This window comes from Astatotilapia calliptera, chromosome 12 (genome assembly GCF_900246225.1).
Source record: "Astatotilapia calliptera chromosome 12, fAstCal1.2, whole genome shotgun sequence".
NCBI classification, from domain to species: Eukaryota; Metazoa; Chordata; class Actinopteri; order Cichliformes; family Cichlidae; genus Astatotilapia; species Astatotilapia calliptera.
In genome coordinates, this window is record NC_039313.1 from 37,217,534 (window position 1) to 37,234,288 (window position 16,755).

General features: G+C 45.0%; 1 protein-coding gene across 1 annotated transcript; it reads right to left on the reverse strand.

Annotated features, from left to right (window-relative positions):
- Nucleotides 1-207: 207 nt before the first annotated feature.
- Nucleotides 208-16,753, reverse strand: fibcd1a (fibrinogen C domain containing 1a). The gene is made up of 9 exons (XM_026187206.1): nucleotides 16,582-16,753; nucleotides 15,582-15,660; nucleotides 12,311-12,426; nucleotides 11,874-12,234; nucleotides 7,785-7,917; nucleotides 3,508-3,644; nucleotides 1,895-1,991; nucleotides 691-870; nucleotides 208-614 (listed from the first exon to the last, which is right to left on the reverse strand). Exons 1-9 carry the CDS (start codon nucleotides 16,596-16,598, stop codon nucleotides 358-360), a joined length of 1,377 nt encoding a protein of 458 aa, XP_026042991.1. The 5' UTR covers nucleotides 16,599-16,753; the 3' UTR covers nucleotides 208-357.
- Between the last annotated feature and the right edge of the window lie 2 nt (nucleotides 16,754-16,755).

Genomic DNA, 16,755 nt, shown 5'->3' on the forward strand with positions numbered 1-16,755 from the left:
GCCCCAGGGTGGCTGTGGCTACAATGTAGCTGCCATCACCAGTGTGTGAATGTGTGGATGACTGGATATGTAAAGCACTTTGGGGTCCTTAGGGACTAGAAAAGCGCTATATAAATACAGACCATTTACCATTTAACCCACCCACTTCCATCAGAGGAGCGTGACCTCTAACACCGCGTCGTAAAGATCGATCAGAGTGATTATGGATCGTCTTGTCAAATGAGTTTATTGATGAAACAAAAAAAGGTAAGTAACACATCAACGCTCTGTCTACCATCATTTACAATTGTACTTATGGAGGTCATACAGACTCTAACCATCTACAGTCACAACCAATCATGAGCTCTCGGCCCAGGTTCAGGACTCCGGTCGGGGTCGGATCTTCATCTCCGTGAAGCGAAGCGAGTACTGCCAACCAGTCCAGCTGGACCACTCCACACCGTCAGCGTAGGAGGCGTGGCCTCCTCTCAGGTACTGCCCATTCAAGTTGGAGGTGTGGCAGTTCCGGTACCACCACGCCCCCTGGTAGTACGCCGCACAGTTGTTCTCTGATTGGTCCTGGTCGCGGTCTTTGGTGGTGAACCGCATCCCCGAGTGCTTGAGGAGGGAGTCACCTGCAGAGAAATACCCGGCTGTGTACTGTGCAGTACTGTGTGGTAATCTGTGGTACTGTGTGTTACCGCGTGGTACCTGCAGTCCCGGAGTACCCGTCCACAGTCAGTGGGTATCCGTCCTCCTCGGGGTTCACGGAGTCTCGACCAACGGAGAATTCAGAGTACTGAGCGAACGCTGTGGCGTTATCGAAGTCTGCCATGTCGATACGCAGCTCGGAACCACCTGACCTGGTGAGCGAGTAGATCCTCTGCAGACCTGAGAGAGACAGCCAGGTGTCACTGTGCTGCTTTCTAAACTGTGTGCTGGACACTGTCTTTGTGAGGACCAGTCTCACCGCTTTACCACGGGACCCATCAACATTTTACCTGAAGTTCTACTCGGTTACATGACAAAACACAAAAACACCTTTGAACACGTTACTCTCACCTGAAATTAGAAAAATAAAGAATAATAACAAAACTTTCCCACCTGACTGTGGGAACAACCAAGGTTAAAGATTTACTGTGAAAAGTAGAAGATTAAAGGTGTCATTTCATGAAGCTGCTGCTGATGTTGCCCAGCTGCGATCAGTTTTATTAGAAACCAGCCCAACCGTCATCACTCAAACGGATGACAGCAGGTCCTGAAGTTTTGCACAGCTCCTATCACGACGTTTGTTTTTGCCCCGGGCTGGTCAGACGTGGTTGGGTTAAACCCTTCTTTAATTATTTGAATGTGAAATGACCCGACAAACAACTCAGGAAATATACATAAATACAAAGAATAAAGAGTTAAACATAAAGAACACCATGCTTGGCTGAAGCTTTAATACATCCAGTTTGAGGTACTTTATTGAAGTACCGCTAAGTTTTGTATCGAGTATTTCTGTGGTTAGTGTTTTTTATTTAAATATTTTTCTTTCTCTCCTAAATCATCCATTTAAAAACTTTAGTTCTCGTTTTCTTGATTTAAAACATTAATCCAGCTTTCTGAAGTTCTTCTTGGACATTGGTTACTTTTTTATTCAGTTCCACTCCAGTCCTTGTACCTGACCATATTTACAGGAATGTTTTCTTTGTTAAGCATCTAAAAAGTATTTTAGGATGATTCTCAAAGCTGTGAGCTGACAGCTTGAAATATCTCAGCATGGTGTGCAACGTGTGCTCAAAAAAACCTGAGGAAACTGGATAACAGTGTCCCGTTGTTTCAGCTAAGAAGGATAAAGTTCAGGTTCCTGTGTGTGCACTCAGTGAGTAATGGCCCCCACAAACACAGGAAAACCAACGTGTGTGTATCAGACCAAGCCAGTGCTCTCCAGTCGTTGTCCCAAATCCGTCCCTGTAAGCCTCCCATCCTCTGAAGAAGTTCACCGAGCCGTCCTCCCTCCTCTGAATCACCTGTACGCACACACACACAGGTGTGAAGCCTCTGACAGGTACATTATCAGTCTTAATTAAAGAAACAGTCGTGCTGATAAAATTAATCGGTGTGATTGATGAAGTGTGATCAATGTTCCCTCTAATTTTTCACGTGTCTGAGCGAACACACAAACTCCCTGAGCGTCCCTTGGACCACTGTGAGCAACAGCAGACGTGTGCAGTGTGGTCACGCCAGCATCCAAGTCACATGGTTTATTAAAGTAATCAAATTACAGCATTTATGTTAGACTACTTTAAATTAACTGCTTCAGCCCACTTACAATGAAAACTTAAAACAATCTTGTTCATGACCTGTAGCATGTTAACACTACTGGAAGGAAAAATAACTTGAACTCCAAGTTTGAAAACAAAACTTTATTTATTTTTCATAAAGCTCTGACTTGTATTCTGAGTCTGTGGTCTGTTAGAGAGTCTGTAACTCTGTCTGCAACATACAGTAAACAATGACCAATGCTGGGCAGTTAATTATATAGTTACTTCTTCAAAAAAGTAACTGAGTTATGCAAACAACAAAGTGTTTTGCAGCTGTTTACCTAAAAATGCAACCAAGGTGTTTTTAAATAAACCTTTCAAACTATTTACAGAACAATCAGCTGTTCTGCATCAGATCTGATGCCACACAAATTATTTGTGCCACTCCGCCGTCACTCCTAAAACTTCCCCCCGTTTCTTAACAACTAGATGCCACGTTGCCATATCATTTTTTGATTGGTCGACATGGTACTTTTTTTTGGACGAATAGGAAAGGGAGAGGGGGTGGAGTTTGTTTTTGCTCACAGGCTTTCGAGCGTTTTCCTTATAAAACGCCGTTTTTACCGTTTCTTCCTGCAGTAAATATAAACAACGATAGTATTCAGGAAGAAAAACAAACATTGCAGATATTTTATCATAACTCTGGTTTTACGTGGCCGATCAACACAGTTTAAAAACTGGTATAAAGTCCACACTTTGTCCGTCAGTTGTTCCGTCTGTGCTGCTCACATCTCCAATGGTTGTGCACGTTGTCATTAACGTGACTTCACTCCACATCAGCCGCTTTGCTAAAACACCGGTGTCGGCACATAAGGACGCTGTCAGAGCCTGTCAGCGACGTTGATTAGCTGCGTATCTATACGAATGTGAATCGCATCATTGGCTGGACTGTGGGATAAGGTGGCATCGTTCTGATCCCATACGGGAGCAGCCAGTCACTGACTCACACTGCAGAACAGGATTGTTAAAGTTTTCATTTTAATTTCAATTCAGGTTAGATTTTTCTTTGTGCGCAGAGACGTGCCAGCAGTGCGCAATTGCGCACGCGCGCAGCTTAGAGGGAACATTGGGTGTGACAGGATCTCCTGCAGGTCTCCTGTATGCTAAGCTAGTCAAACCGAAGCAGGTGTCTAACAAGCTCAGGCTGACAAACGAATTAGCACCTAGGGTGTGTGTGTGTGTGTGTGTGTGTGTGTGTGTGTGTGTGTGTGTGTGTGTGTACCGTCCAGCCTCCTCCATCTGTGCTCATGTCGCAGTAAACCATGAAGCCATTGGGGTCGTGGGTTGGAAACACGGAGTAAACGCCATCCTGAGAGACACCAGATTTCAGGATGTCGCTGCAGTCCCTGGGTCTGACAGCTGAGGGACAGGGGAAATGACATCATCAGCAACACAGGTGTGTCTGTGGAGGTCACTCTGTCCACCTGTCAGACACACCTGGACTCAGGTGACAGCTACTTATCTTCTTTATTTGTGTGTCATTCATCTGAAATCAACAGGTCTGCATGCACAGTCAGTGACTCACAGGTCAGTTAGTGTGTTAGATAGCTGTTATTATACAAAGGCTCGTCGATAACATGAAGGCTGTACCACAAACACACAAACTCGAGGAGGCAGTCTGAGCCAAAAACACACAATCCTGGAGTTTTGGACTTTTTTTGCCTTTCCTGTCTGACACTGTACCGTCCAGAACTAGTCCCAATAGATTTGTGTTCCCACACGGACCATTTTGGCTTTTCGTGTACTCGTCCACGTGATTTTCATAGTTTATTCAATCTTTATTATTTATTTTACTTTTTAAGTAATTATGGTGAGAACGGACAGGACCGAGGGACGGGGAGGAGAAAAGCGAAGACAAAAGGCTCATTATAACCGAGGACATCACTCAGTTAAATATGTGCATTTGTGCTATCACTCTGAAGTGACGTTTGAGAATTCAGGTTAAAATGTTTTGTGTTCAAAATGTTGCTGTACTGTGAAACTGAACTATATCCATCCATCCATTCATCCATCTACATCCGCTTTATCCGAGGCCGGGTCGCGGGGGCAGCAGCCTAAGCAAAGAGGCCCAGACCTCCCTCTCCCCAGCCACCTCCTCCAGCTTATCCGGGGGAACACCAAGGCGTTCCCAGGCCAGCCGACAGATATAATCTCTCCAGCGTGTCCTGGGTCTGCCCCGGGGCCTCCTCCCGATGGGACATGCCTGGAACACCTCACCCAGGAGGCGCCCAGGGGGCATCCTTGTCAGATGCCCGAACCACCTCAGCTGGCTCCTTTCGATGTGGAGCAGCAGCTGCTCTACTCTGAGCTCCTCCCGGATGGCCGAACTTCTCACCCTATCTCTAAGGGAGAGGCCAGCCACCCTTCGGAGGAAGCTCATTTCTGTCGCTTGTATCCGCGATCTCGTTCTTTCGGTCACTACCCACAGCTCGTGGCCATAGGTGAGGGTAGGGACGTAGATCGACCGGTAAATTGAGAGCTTCGCTCAGCTCCCTCTTCACCACGACGGACCGGTGCAGCGTCCGCATCACTACAGCTGCAGCCCCAATCCGTCTGTCGATCTCCGGCTCCCTTCTCCCATCACTCGCGAACAAGACCCCGAGATACTTGAACTCCTCCACTTGGGGCAGGAACTCCTCCCCGACCCGGAGTGGGCACTCCACCCTTTTCCGGCTGAGAACCATGGCCTCAGATTTGGAGGTGCTGATCCTCATTCCCGCTGCTTCACACTCGGCTGCGAACCGTTCCAGTGCGAGCTGGAGGCCCTCACCCGATGAAGCCAACAGAACCACATCATCCGTGAAAAGCAGAGATGAGATTCTGAGGCCACCTAAGTGAAAGCCCTCCGCCACTTGGCTGCGCCTAGAAATCCTGTCCATAAAAATTATGAACAGAACCGGAGACAAAGGGCAGCCCTGGCGGAGCCCATCACCCACCGGGAACGAGTCCGACTTATTGCCGGCTATGCGAACCAAGCTCTTGCAACGGTTATATAGGGATCGAATGGCCCGTAGCAATGGGCCAGACACCCCGTACTCCCGCAGCACCTCCCACAGGACACCCCGAGGGACACGGTCGAATGCCTTCTCCAAGTCCACAAAACACATGTAGACTGGTTGGGCAAACTCCCATGCACCCTCAAGTATCCTCGAGAGGATAAAGAGCTGGTCCAGTGTTCCGCGACCAGGACGAAAACCGCATTGTTCTTCCTGTATCCGAGGTTCGACTAACGGACGAACTCTCCTTTCCAGCACCCTGGCATAGACTTTCCCAGGGAGGCTGAGGAGTGTGATCCCCCTGTAGTTGGAACACACCCTCCGGTCCCCCTTCTTAAACAACAACAACAACAACAACAATCTTTATTTATAGAGCACATTTAAAAGCCAAGGGCATGCCAAAGTGCTTTACATAAAAGAATAAAAGAATAAAACAATTAACATTATAACATCAGAGTCATATAAGTGTGGAATTATGTTCACAGGTAAAAACCACTAATAAGAGTAAACTATAGCACATAGCTATAGCAAAGTAAAGCTGTACCATCAAACACAGTGATAGAGAACATAGACAACGCAAGACAAACAGAAAAATTAATAGAATAACTCACTGCAAACAAGGCCAGGATTTAACTGGTAGAAAAAGCAAGTTCAAACAGATATGTTTTAAGCCATGATTTAAAAGATTGAATAGAGTCAGACGCCCGGATGCCAATCGGGAGATTATTCCACAGCTCAGGTGCAGCTAGAGCAAACGCTCGATCACCTCTAGACTTCAAACGAGATCTGGGCTGAACCAACAATAACTGTGAGGATGATCTTAAAGCCCTCGCAGGAGCATATGAGTTTAAGAGTTCCTTAAGATAGCTTGGTCCTGTGTTATTAGTAATTTTAAAAGTAAGCAACAGAATTTTAAATTGAATACGAAATTTCACAGGCAACCAGTGCAGATCAGCAAGGACGGGAGTGATGTGAGCAAACTTCTTAGTTTTAGTTAGAATGCGTGCAGCGGCATTCTGGACTGTCTGTAATCTATGTAGAAGGGTAGAGTGGAGACCAAAATAAAGTGAATTACAATAATCTAGCCTTGACGTTACAAAGGCATGGATGAGCTTTTCCAGATCATTGTGCGGGATGTAGTGTTTGGCCTTAGAAATAAGGCGAAGTTGGTAAAAACTGGATCTGACGACAGCAGACACTTGTTTATCAAGTTTAAATGAGCTGTCAAGTAGCACACCCAGATTCCTAACAGTGTCAGGGAAAGAACTAGTGAGAAAACCAAAGGCATCATGAAGTTTGGCACGGAGAGCGTCACTGCCAAAGATCATAATTTCAGTTTTCTTATCATTAAGGATAAGAGTATTTGCCAGAAGCCATTGCTTGACCTCACACATGCACTCTCGAAAGCTACTCAAGGACAGAGCTAGATCATCATTTAACTCAAAATAGATCTGGATGTCGTCGGCATAATAATGAAAAGCAATGTGGTATTTCTCAAAGATAGCACTTAAAGGAAGCATATATAATGAGAACAGGGTAGGGCCTAAAGATGGGGACCACCACCCCGGTCTGCCAGTCCACGGGTACTGCCCCTGATCTCCACGCAACATTGCAGAGGCGTGTCAACCAGGACAGCCCTACAACGTCCAGAGCCTTCAGGAACTCGGGGTGGACCTCATCAACACCAGGGGCTCTGCCACCAAGGAGTTGTTTAACTGCCTCAGTGACCTCGCCCCCGGAAATTGGCGGGTCATTCCCCTCATCCTCAGACTCTGCTTCCTCCTCGGAAGACGTGTCAGTGGGATTAAGGAGGTCCTCGAAGTATTCCTTCCACCGCCTGACTATTTTCTCAGTTGACGTCAGCAGCGCTCCGCCAGCACTATACACAGTGCAGGTAGAGCACCGCTTTCCCCTCCTGAGACGCCTGACGGTTGGCTGAACTATATACCATTCAGAAATGGTTCCTAGTTACACTACAAGCTGTTCATCCTGCCTCCCTTTTACTATTCATGCACTTCTCGTGAGTGCACGGGGATCTGCCACCGTCGGGCCCCTCTGAGGCCGTCCCCAAACCAAGGCCTCCATTCAGGCTCACGCCATCTGCCATGATCTACTAGAAATGCTGTCAAAGTAAAAATGAGGACGTGGTACGAGCTGGTGATTTGGGACTTTTCTGGAATGTTGGACTTTTGCTCAGATTTTCAGTCTGCAGACATTTTTTTATGTATCTGTTCAGATACAGATTCTGATTCACTTTGAAGGTAAAAACATTTATTTGTAATATGAAGCTAAAATTTAACATCATAAATGTTCAAACCAAAACTTTGTAACAAAAATGGGAGACAATCGAGCAGGAAATGTGTAAACAAAAGCAGATTTCAAATGTAATGAGCCAGCTGGGAAAATGATGGAAATTATTCTGAAATGTAGAACATCTACCTGTGATTCACCTGTGTGTGCGCGTGTGTGTGTGTGCGTGTGTGTGTGTGCGCGTGTGCGTTACCTCTGAGAGTGCTGTCTTTGCTCAGCTCACTCTTCAGGCTCCTCAGACTATCTGTCTCCCTCTGCAGGCTGAGCAGAGAATCACTGAAACCTGCCACCAACTTCAACACACCTGAGTGATTGTCAGACATCACCTGTACAGGTACACAAAGAGGGAGGGACTGTTTAGTAATATAAGACCAGTAACAACAACCTAGCTTTGCCTTGCTGCCAAAGGAAAGGAGATGACAGTGGACTTCAGGTTGATCAGAGCTGTACATTTGAATTGTTTCAGAAGTCTCTCACTCAGAACATGCTATATCATGTTTAGCTGGAAGCTAGCGAGCTAACTTCTAACAACATTAAATGTAATAAATTCTGTTTTCATGGATGCCTGGATGTTAAACTTAATTGTTACACCTGGTAAAACAGCAACGCTGATCATTTTATTAAAGATGAAAGAATTTAGACAGTTTTTAACACTAGGAAGGCCCAGGCTTCTACCTTTCTACCTTTAAAACCCGGAGAGCAGCCAAATGGCTGGTAGGCTTTTAGCTAAGCTTTAGCTTCAGGCAAGTGGAAGCTAAATTGGCTAGTCATTCATATGTAAATTGGGTTGTTACCTGGGAATTCTGGAGGGAGGGGAGTGGGGGTGTGTGGATGAGGGGGTGGGGGAGCTGCTAAAAGCGGTGAGCTTCCTTTTGTTTCATCTTGATGCATTCTCAATCATCCAGGGAAACAAATCTCCAAAAGTCACCAACTTGGAGTGTTTCAGTTTGCCATCTTAGGGAGAAATCAACACACATGGGTGTATGTCCTTTGTTGCTGAGATTTATTGATAAAAACAGTACAAAAAATCAACCATTTGTACACATTTTTACAAATAATTATAAAAAGTGAGTGAGTACATTTCAACATTTTCAGCAATCACTCACAATCCTGGCACTGCCATGGTATCTGTAGTCTGCATTTACCTTGGCTTGGCTTCCTGATCAATTGTCCACTACCAAAAGGAAGCCAAGCCCTGTGATCACACCTTGTTTTGTTGTAAAGGGTGGCAGGGCTTGGCTTCCTTTTGGTAGTGGAGCATTGATCAGTCGTCCATTGTGGCATCAATGTGATCACACCTTGTTTTGTTGTAAAGGGTGGCAGGGCTTGGCTTCCTTTTGGTAGTGGAGCATTGATCAGTCGTCCATTGTGGCATCAATGTGATCACACCTTGTTTTGTTGTAAAGGGTGGCAGGGCTTGGCTTCCTTTTGGTAGTGGAGCATTGATCAGTCGTCCATTGTGGCATCAATGTGATCACACCTTGTTTTGTTGTAAAGGGTGGCAGGGCTTGGCTTCCTTTTGGTAGTGGAGCATTGATCAGGAAGCCAAGCCCTATATATATGATACAATCTCACTACACTTAGCCTAATCCTTCATTGCCCTGAAGAATTCTGTGGTGTACGGACCTCCTCTCCAAGGAAAGAAAATGCAGAGAAGACTCACCACTCAGCAGGCCTTGGAAATGATCCTGAGGGAAGTCGACCCTTGTGACTCGGATGGAGAAGACCTACAAGTTCAGCCGGATTCGGACTCAGAGCTGTCTGATCAGTCTTCCGGTTAGTTGCATTTCATGTTATTTCCTATTTCATTTCAAATAAGTAAGTGGATGTAGTTTGTAAGTAAGATATTTCAGACATTATTCTGATACAGAGGAGGAGATACTGGACCTTCCCATTGCTCACAATTTGAATTTGTTCACACTGCAGATGAGGAGACTGCTTCTGCACCTAAAAAGAGAGCTTGTTTGGGGACTGAGACAGCGAAAGATGGCACAGTGTGGCGTGAAGAACAGGTGGGGACCTGTCTCCCTTTCACCCCAATAGAAGCGTACGCTGCAGATGGAGAGCCAACGGCTAAGGCCAGGAGAAATATCACGAGTCGCCTTCGGAGCTTCCTGTGTTTCATCACTCTTGACATGCTTCGTAGCATTCAAGAATGGACTGTTCAACATGCACAGCAAACGGAGCATGTTCATTGGTTCATGGACCTCCCTGAACTAATGGCATTTATTGCAATTGTCATCTTGCGGGGGGTTACCAGGGTTCCATCTCTAAATGACTGCTGGTCAGCAAACCTGGGAAACCCACAGATAATTGGAACTATGGCACGAAACCGCTTCAAAGAAATCATGCAACACCTACGCTTTGATGACAAGTCCACCCGCAGTGATCGAGCAAAGACTGATAAGTTCGCTGCAATTTCCAGTTTGTGGGGATCATTTGTCACCAACTGCATCACGTGCTACAACCCTGGTCTACATATCACCGTTGATGAACAGCTTTTCCCATCAAAGACTCGGTGCAGTTTCCTGCAGTATATTGCAAGTAAGCCGGACAAGTTTGGGATCAAGTTTTGGGTGGCTTGCGACCTAAAATCCAAGTACATTTGCAATGTCTTCCCATATCTTGGCAAGGACCCCAGTCGTCCCACTGGGGAGAGACTTTCTGAAAATGTAGTAATGAGGCTGATGGAACCATTCCTAGACAAGGGCAGAAATGTTACCACGGACAATTTTTTCACATCGCTTTCACTTGCGCAAAAACTTCTTAGACGGAAAACCACCATCCTCGGCACAGTCAACAAGATTCGCAGGGAAATTCCTCAATCCACTAGACAGACAGATCGCAATGAATTCACCACTCAGGTATGTTGCAGGTCTTTTCTGGTTCTATGTTTATGTGTTTCATTGTGTGTAAAAGTGCTATGGAAATAACAATTTATCTTATTTCTTAGGTGTTTTCAACCTCTGCTGCCACGCTGACGGCGTATGCGGCCAAACGGAAGAAGACAGTCTATATTCTTAGCAGCATGCACGGCGTGGTTCAGACTGATAACACTACCAAAAGGAAGCCAAACACTGTCACCCTTTACAACAAAACAAAGTGTGGCGTGGATGTGATGGACCAGATGGTTCGGGAGTACACTGTCCGCAGAGGAACACGGCGCTGGCCAGTTGCCGTGTTTTATAACATGATTGACATGGCAGCACTGAATGCACATGTGCTGTATCAAGCATGCTCCGGGACGAAGGAAAGACGGGTGGACTTCCTGGTGGAGCTTGCAAGGGAGTTAGCTCACTCTCATGTAGCTGCGAAGAAGGCAAGAAAAGAACAGTTGCCTTTGACACAACCCTCCACACCGAGCCCTGGAAAAAGAGCCATGTGTCAGGTCAAACACAATTGCAAGAACAATCATGCCACTGTGCGATGTGTTCACTGCAACAGATACACATGTGGTAAATGCAGACTACAGATACCATGGCAGTGCCAGGATTGTGAGTGATTGCTGAAAATGTTGAAATGTACTCACTCACTTTTTATAATTATTTGTAAAAATGTGTACAAATGGTTGATTTTTTGTACTGTTTTTATCAATAAATCTCAGCAACAAAGGACATACACCCATGTGTGTTGATTTCTCCCTAAGATGGCAAACTGAAACACTCCAAGTTGGTGACTTTTGGAGATTTGTTTCCCTGGATGATTGAGAATGCATCAAGATGAAACAAAAGGAAGCTCACCGCTTTTAGCAGCTCCCCCACCCCCTCATCCACACACCCCCACTCCCCTCCCTCCAGAATTCCCAGGTAACAACCCAATTTACATATGAATGACTAGCCAATTTAGCTTCCACTTGCCTGAAGCTAAAGCTTAGCTAAAAGCCTACCAGCCATTTGGCTGCTCTCCGGGTTTTAAAGGTAGAAAAGCCAAATGGCTGGGCTCTGGGCCTTCCTAGTGTTAACTCAGTGATGCTGCAGTGTTCGTTTGACTTTGGGACCTGAAGCAGAGTTTGGACCTGGAAACAGCTAATGACGTCAGACTTAAAGACTGGATTATGTATTCTTTTGTAATCCATATGTATCTATATCACCATGACAGATGCCTCATTTGTGTACAAACTCGATATTTTGATATTGTATCAGTTTCGTGTCTTATTTAATGTTGCCTAGGGGATGTCGGTCTTCTCTTTCATTTAACTTAAATAAAATTGCATTTCACTCTCTTCCAGCAGTGCATTCCTATTTCATTCATTCAATTACATTTTAATTACTTTGATTCATACCTTGACGATGCGGCTCTGTTCACTCTGCAGTCTGTCCAATCGTTGGTCCAGAACACCTTGGCCTCTTTTCAGCGAATCAGCTTCCACTCTCAGGTTGTGGGTGTGGCCTAATAACACCTTTAGCTCCTCCTCCAGCTTCTGGACAAATCCGTGGTCCTGCCAATCATCTGCATTGTAATTGGTCAGCGCCCGTAGCAGCGAGCTCTGCAGCACCTCCCATCGGAGGAAGTGCTCACTAAAGTCCGGACAGTTTGGGTCCAGGAAGATGCTGATTGGCTCTCCGTCTGCAACACGTGACACTGTCACCAGGGGCCCAGACTCTTTGGGATTGGTTGAAACTACAGATGAGGACACTTCCCCCCTGTAACCATGACAATCCCAGATTTATATTTAGACAGGCAGAAGGAAGGAAAGAGAGACATGTACAGGTGTGTTACCTGCTGATGAAGGGTAGAGGATAGTGGTTCAGGTACAAGATGGCAACTGTTGCTGCAACAATGACTGCGATGATGACCAACGTGCCACCAGACCATAACAGGAAGCTGCACACCTTCTACGAACACACACAGACAAACGCTAAGTTACAGATAGCTGTTGATAGATAGCTTGTAACATTACCTGATAACATAATTTAGATCAGCACAGAGTTTACCAACCTCTAAGGAGGGTCCATATTAGCAGACAAACTAGCACAAGCAACATTAGCCAGAAGACGACAGCTCAGGGTCATGTGATGCTAAAAACCGAACCATCTCACCGGGAACTGAATCTCCTGTTGCTGGATTGTGATTGGATCTTACTAATTAGCAGGTATCTGTGTGTTTGTGTGATGAAGTCTGACAACCAGGCTAGTTAGCATTAGCTGGTAGGCAGAGGTGGGTAGTAACTAATTACATTTACATGAGTAACATTTAAGAAAAAAGTACTTTTTGGAGTAGTTTTACTAGACTGTTGTCACGGCTGCCAAGGCGAGCCGTGTGGTGTTGGAGGGAGAAAGGACCCAAAATGCAAGCAGTGGATGATAATGCTCGTGATGTTTATTTACAAAGTGGAGTGGTGGCAAAACAGGCAATGAGGGAGGACAATAACTAAAGAAACCCAACCTGAGAAGATACCAAAAGGGATGCAAGGCAGAGAGCCGCAGACAAGGAACAGGACACCGTGGAACACAGAGTAACGCAGGAGAACACACAGGGCTTAAATACACACACCAGTAATCAGGGGATGAGAGACAGGAGGGCAACACAGCTGGGAGAAATCAGAGCTGACGGGACAGGGGGAAATGTAAACTGAACACACTCACATCAGACAGAGACCTTCACAATAAAACAGGAAACTCACAGACACAGAACCAGACAAGACACAGAACTAAACAGACAGATTCACAAGCAGACAGTGTGACACCATGGACAGACGGAGGGAACACAGAGAAGTGGGAGCAGGCAGGCAAAGAACAGAAACCTAACAAATGGCAAATCACCACAGCATACATACTCGGAATGAACAAAAGCATAAGGAAACACAAAACACTGAGTCGGCAGGCTCAGGACCATGACAACTGTACTTTTTACTTTTACTTGAGTAATATTATTATGAAGTATCACTACTCTTATTCTGGCTACTCAGTGTGAGTAACATCAGTGGATGAGTAATGAACACGTTTTAACCAAAAATGCAGGCGACAGACACAAACCTGCAGGTTATAAGTCAGACTTGTTGTGTTAATGTTACTCTCTGCTGTGACATTTGCAGAAGTAATATATAAATACTGGGGTAGATAATGTCTACCTGCCCTAATATTTCTTTTTTCTGCTTAGCTTTATTATTGTTTTGTTGCTTTTCAGTCTTTAAAATGTGTCTGTCTGATTATCTCATTGTTAAACATTAAATCAGATGTTATGATCAGTTACTGATTACTCAAGTAGCCTTTTTTACTAAATACTTTTTCACTCTTACTCGAGTAATTTCTTGGATGGCTACTTTTTACTTTTACTTGAGTAAAACCATGTTGTGGTAGCGCTACAGTTACTTGAGTACAATGTTTTGGCTACTCTGCCCGCCTCTGCTGGTAGTTTATTACTCTCTCATCCAAATGTGGTCACTTCCTGAAATCAAAACCAACATGGCGGCGGCAGTCATGACGCTCCGTGTTAGGGCAGTGCATTTTGTGTGCAGCTTCCTGTCAGAGCGTGTGTGAGGGTTAGAAGTAGAGATGGACCGATCCGATATTATGCATCGGTATCGGTCCGATACTGACCTAAATTACTGGATCGGATATCCAAGAGAAATAAAAAATGTAATCCGATCCATTAAATATCAAAAAAGCACCTCACAAAACTTGCAACACGCCGTAACTCGGCTCATAACCGTAGCACGTCGGAGCAGTGTGCATCATGTGATAGAGCGGCTGTGTGTGTTTGTAGCCTCGCTACCAAATCAGCATTTCATCTCCGAGGAAGTTTTCCCCGAGAGAAGTAAAGCAAGTGTGTAAGTTCATCTCTGAATGTTTGTAAAGCATTCCAGCGTTAAGCTTAACAAACGATATATGGAGCGACTGCCTCTCTCTCCTGCTGCTACTTCAATCACGAAACTGATCAATGATCAGCTGATCGTCTCTCTTGTTTGTTTTTGGCCCACTTTGCACCAGAAAGAGGAAACCAGCGGCTGAACAACAGCAGCACGTTTAAGCTTGATAAGCTGTTGTTAGAATGTATTTAATATTACTTTCTACTCGAGGATCTTTTTCTACGCAGCTGACGCTGGTAACTGTGCAGGGGCGGATCTAGCAAAGTTTAGCCAGGGGGGCCGATAGGGCATGAACAGGGAAAAGGGGGCACAAAGACATACTTTTCTTTCTTATTCTCATTTAAAATGTCTAGCTTTTAATAAATAATTATCTGAATCTTACACCCAAAGTTTTAATTTGATGTAAAATGTATAGAAGTCCATTACTGTATATAGTAACTATTAAGTCTAATATACCCTAGTAAGCTGTAGTACTTTTTCTTTGGGAAGGTACCATCTGTGCAGTCTGCAGTTCTGTAGAAGAAAGATGTTGAATCTATTTAATTATTCTTGAAAAATAATTTATTACTGTGCTTTTTTTTTTCACACTGCATCAAATTAAAGTTGATTACGTCGATTAAGCATCATGAGGTGGAGGGTGGGGGGTGGTTCCCTTTTTTTTTTTTTTGCTGGGAGTTTGCAACCCTATTAGTCAGGTTGCTTACTCTTTAAAATACCAGAATAGGGAGGATGGAGCAGGTTTAAGTTTATTAGATTGACCAGTGTTGCTGATCTATGACATATTTTGTTGTATTTTTTGCATACAGTATAACAGAATAGCTTTAGTGTTGTTGTTTATTTAAACTTTAGTATGAACTTATACAAAATGCAGCAAGATATTCAAAAAACTGTTTTATTGATTAAAAAACACTATATCGGATTCATATCGGTATCGGCAGATATCCAAATTTATGATATCGGTATTGGACATAAAAAAGTGGTATCGTGCCATCTCTAGTTAGAAGTGGCGTGAAGATCCTGCATGCTCCTGAAGGGTGTAATCTGCAGTAAAGCCGACATATGCTGAAGATTACTCCTGCGCTGATCTGACAGTTTAACTCCAGATTAACACGACTTAACTCTGCGCGGCTCTCTGCTGTCTGAGCCAACGCAGCTAGGTGCTAACGGCTAACGTGGAGATACCTTGTGCTTGTTTGGCCGCTTGCTGTCGAGCTCTGAGCTGCTGTTGTTCATGATGGTCCACCGATCACTCAGCATCATCCTAGAACACAAACACAGTCTGAGGTTATTCCTCCGCTTACCTCCTCAGTGACCCCTTCCTGACCCCTGATCCCTGACCCCTGTCCAGCTCCTTTTCGGCGTACCCAGAACTTCATCAGTGACTTCACTGAACTCTAAACCTCAAACCTTTCCTGAGACACCTGCCCATTACCGGATATAACCTCAGCAGTGACAGACCCCTAACACTTGACCTCTGTAGTGACGTGTCAGACCTCCTGACCCTTTTAGGGTGTTTACGATGGCACCATAACGGGTTCATTAGCAGCAGATGCTCCTCAGTGACGTCCTGAACCTGTGCTAGGAAACCAGCTGCTCACTTGGCGGGTTGTCCTTGTTTTCCACTGACGTGTTGCCAGTGCCCAACCTCAAACCTGTGCAGGTGCTTCCACTAAAGAAAGCCTGCTGGTGTTGGTGTGTTGACACAGCACCACACATTTTGACAGATTTTACTGTCAGTGAGGAGCTAATAGAGGAAACAGATTCGTTCCAAACACTGAGCTGGTCTTTAAAGGCACCACGTTAGAGAACAAAGTTCAGAGGTCATCTTTGCTTTAATCCAGCAGATCAACACCAACTTTGAACATGTCACTGTGACAGCACAGCCTCACGACTGAGCTCTGAAGCCTGAAAGTCAAAAACAGGTGATGCTATTTGTTCAAACAGAAAACAGGACAATAAAATCCAATTAACATCATTCATCCCCAAAGTTGGTAAAATCATGTGTTCTTACAGCAAAACATGAAACAACCAGAACACAAAGAAACATAACAGCTAACACACAAACAGAAGCTCAAACGTTTCATAAATATAAATGCTCTAATGTGAATCCACAGTCTGAGTGTTTAACCCATGACCTGCTGACCATGTGATCGCACGCTGACATCAGTAATCAATAACTCACCTGTCGGCCGCCAACATTCAAAAATTCTAAATTCAAATCACTGTAAACTTTATTGCCTCTCTGCTCGACGACGCCTGGCACGTTCTGTCATCCTCAGAGAGAGAGAGAGAGACCATCTGCCAGTGGGCGAGCAAGAGGGCGGGCGAGGGCAAGAGAGAGAGACCATCTGCTGCC

Coding starts and splice junctions, on each gene's coding strand:
- fibcd1a (XM_026187206.1), bottom strand. Junction 7,918..11,873: donor AACAGAGCCGCATCGTCAAG/GTATGAATCAAA, acceptor GTACCTGTACAG/GTGATGTCTGACAATCACTC. Junction 615..690: donor CGGGTACTCCGGGACTGCAG/GTACCACGCGGT, acceptor ATTTCTCTGCAG/GTGACTCCCTCCTCAAGCAC.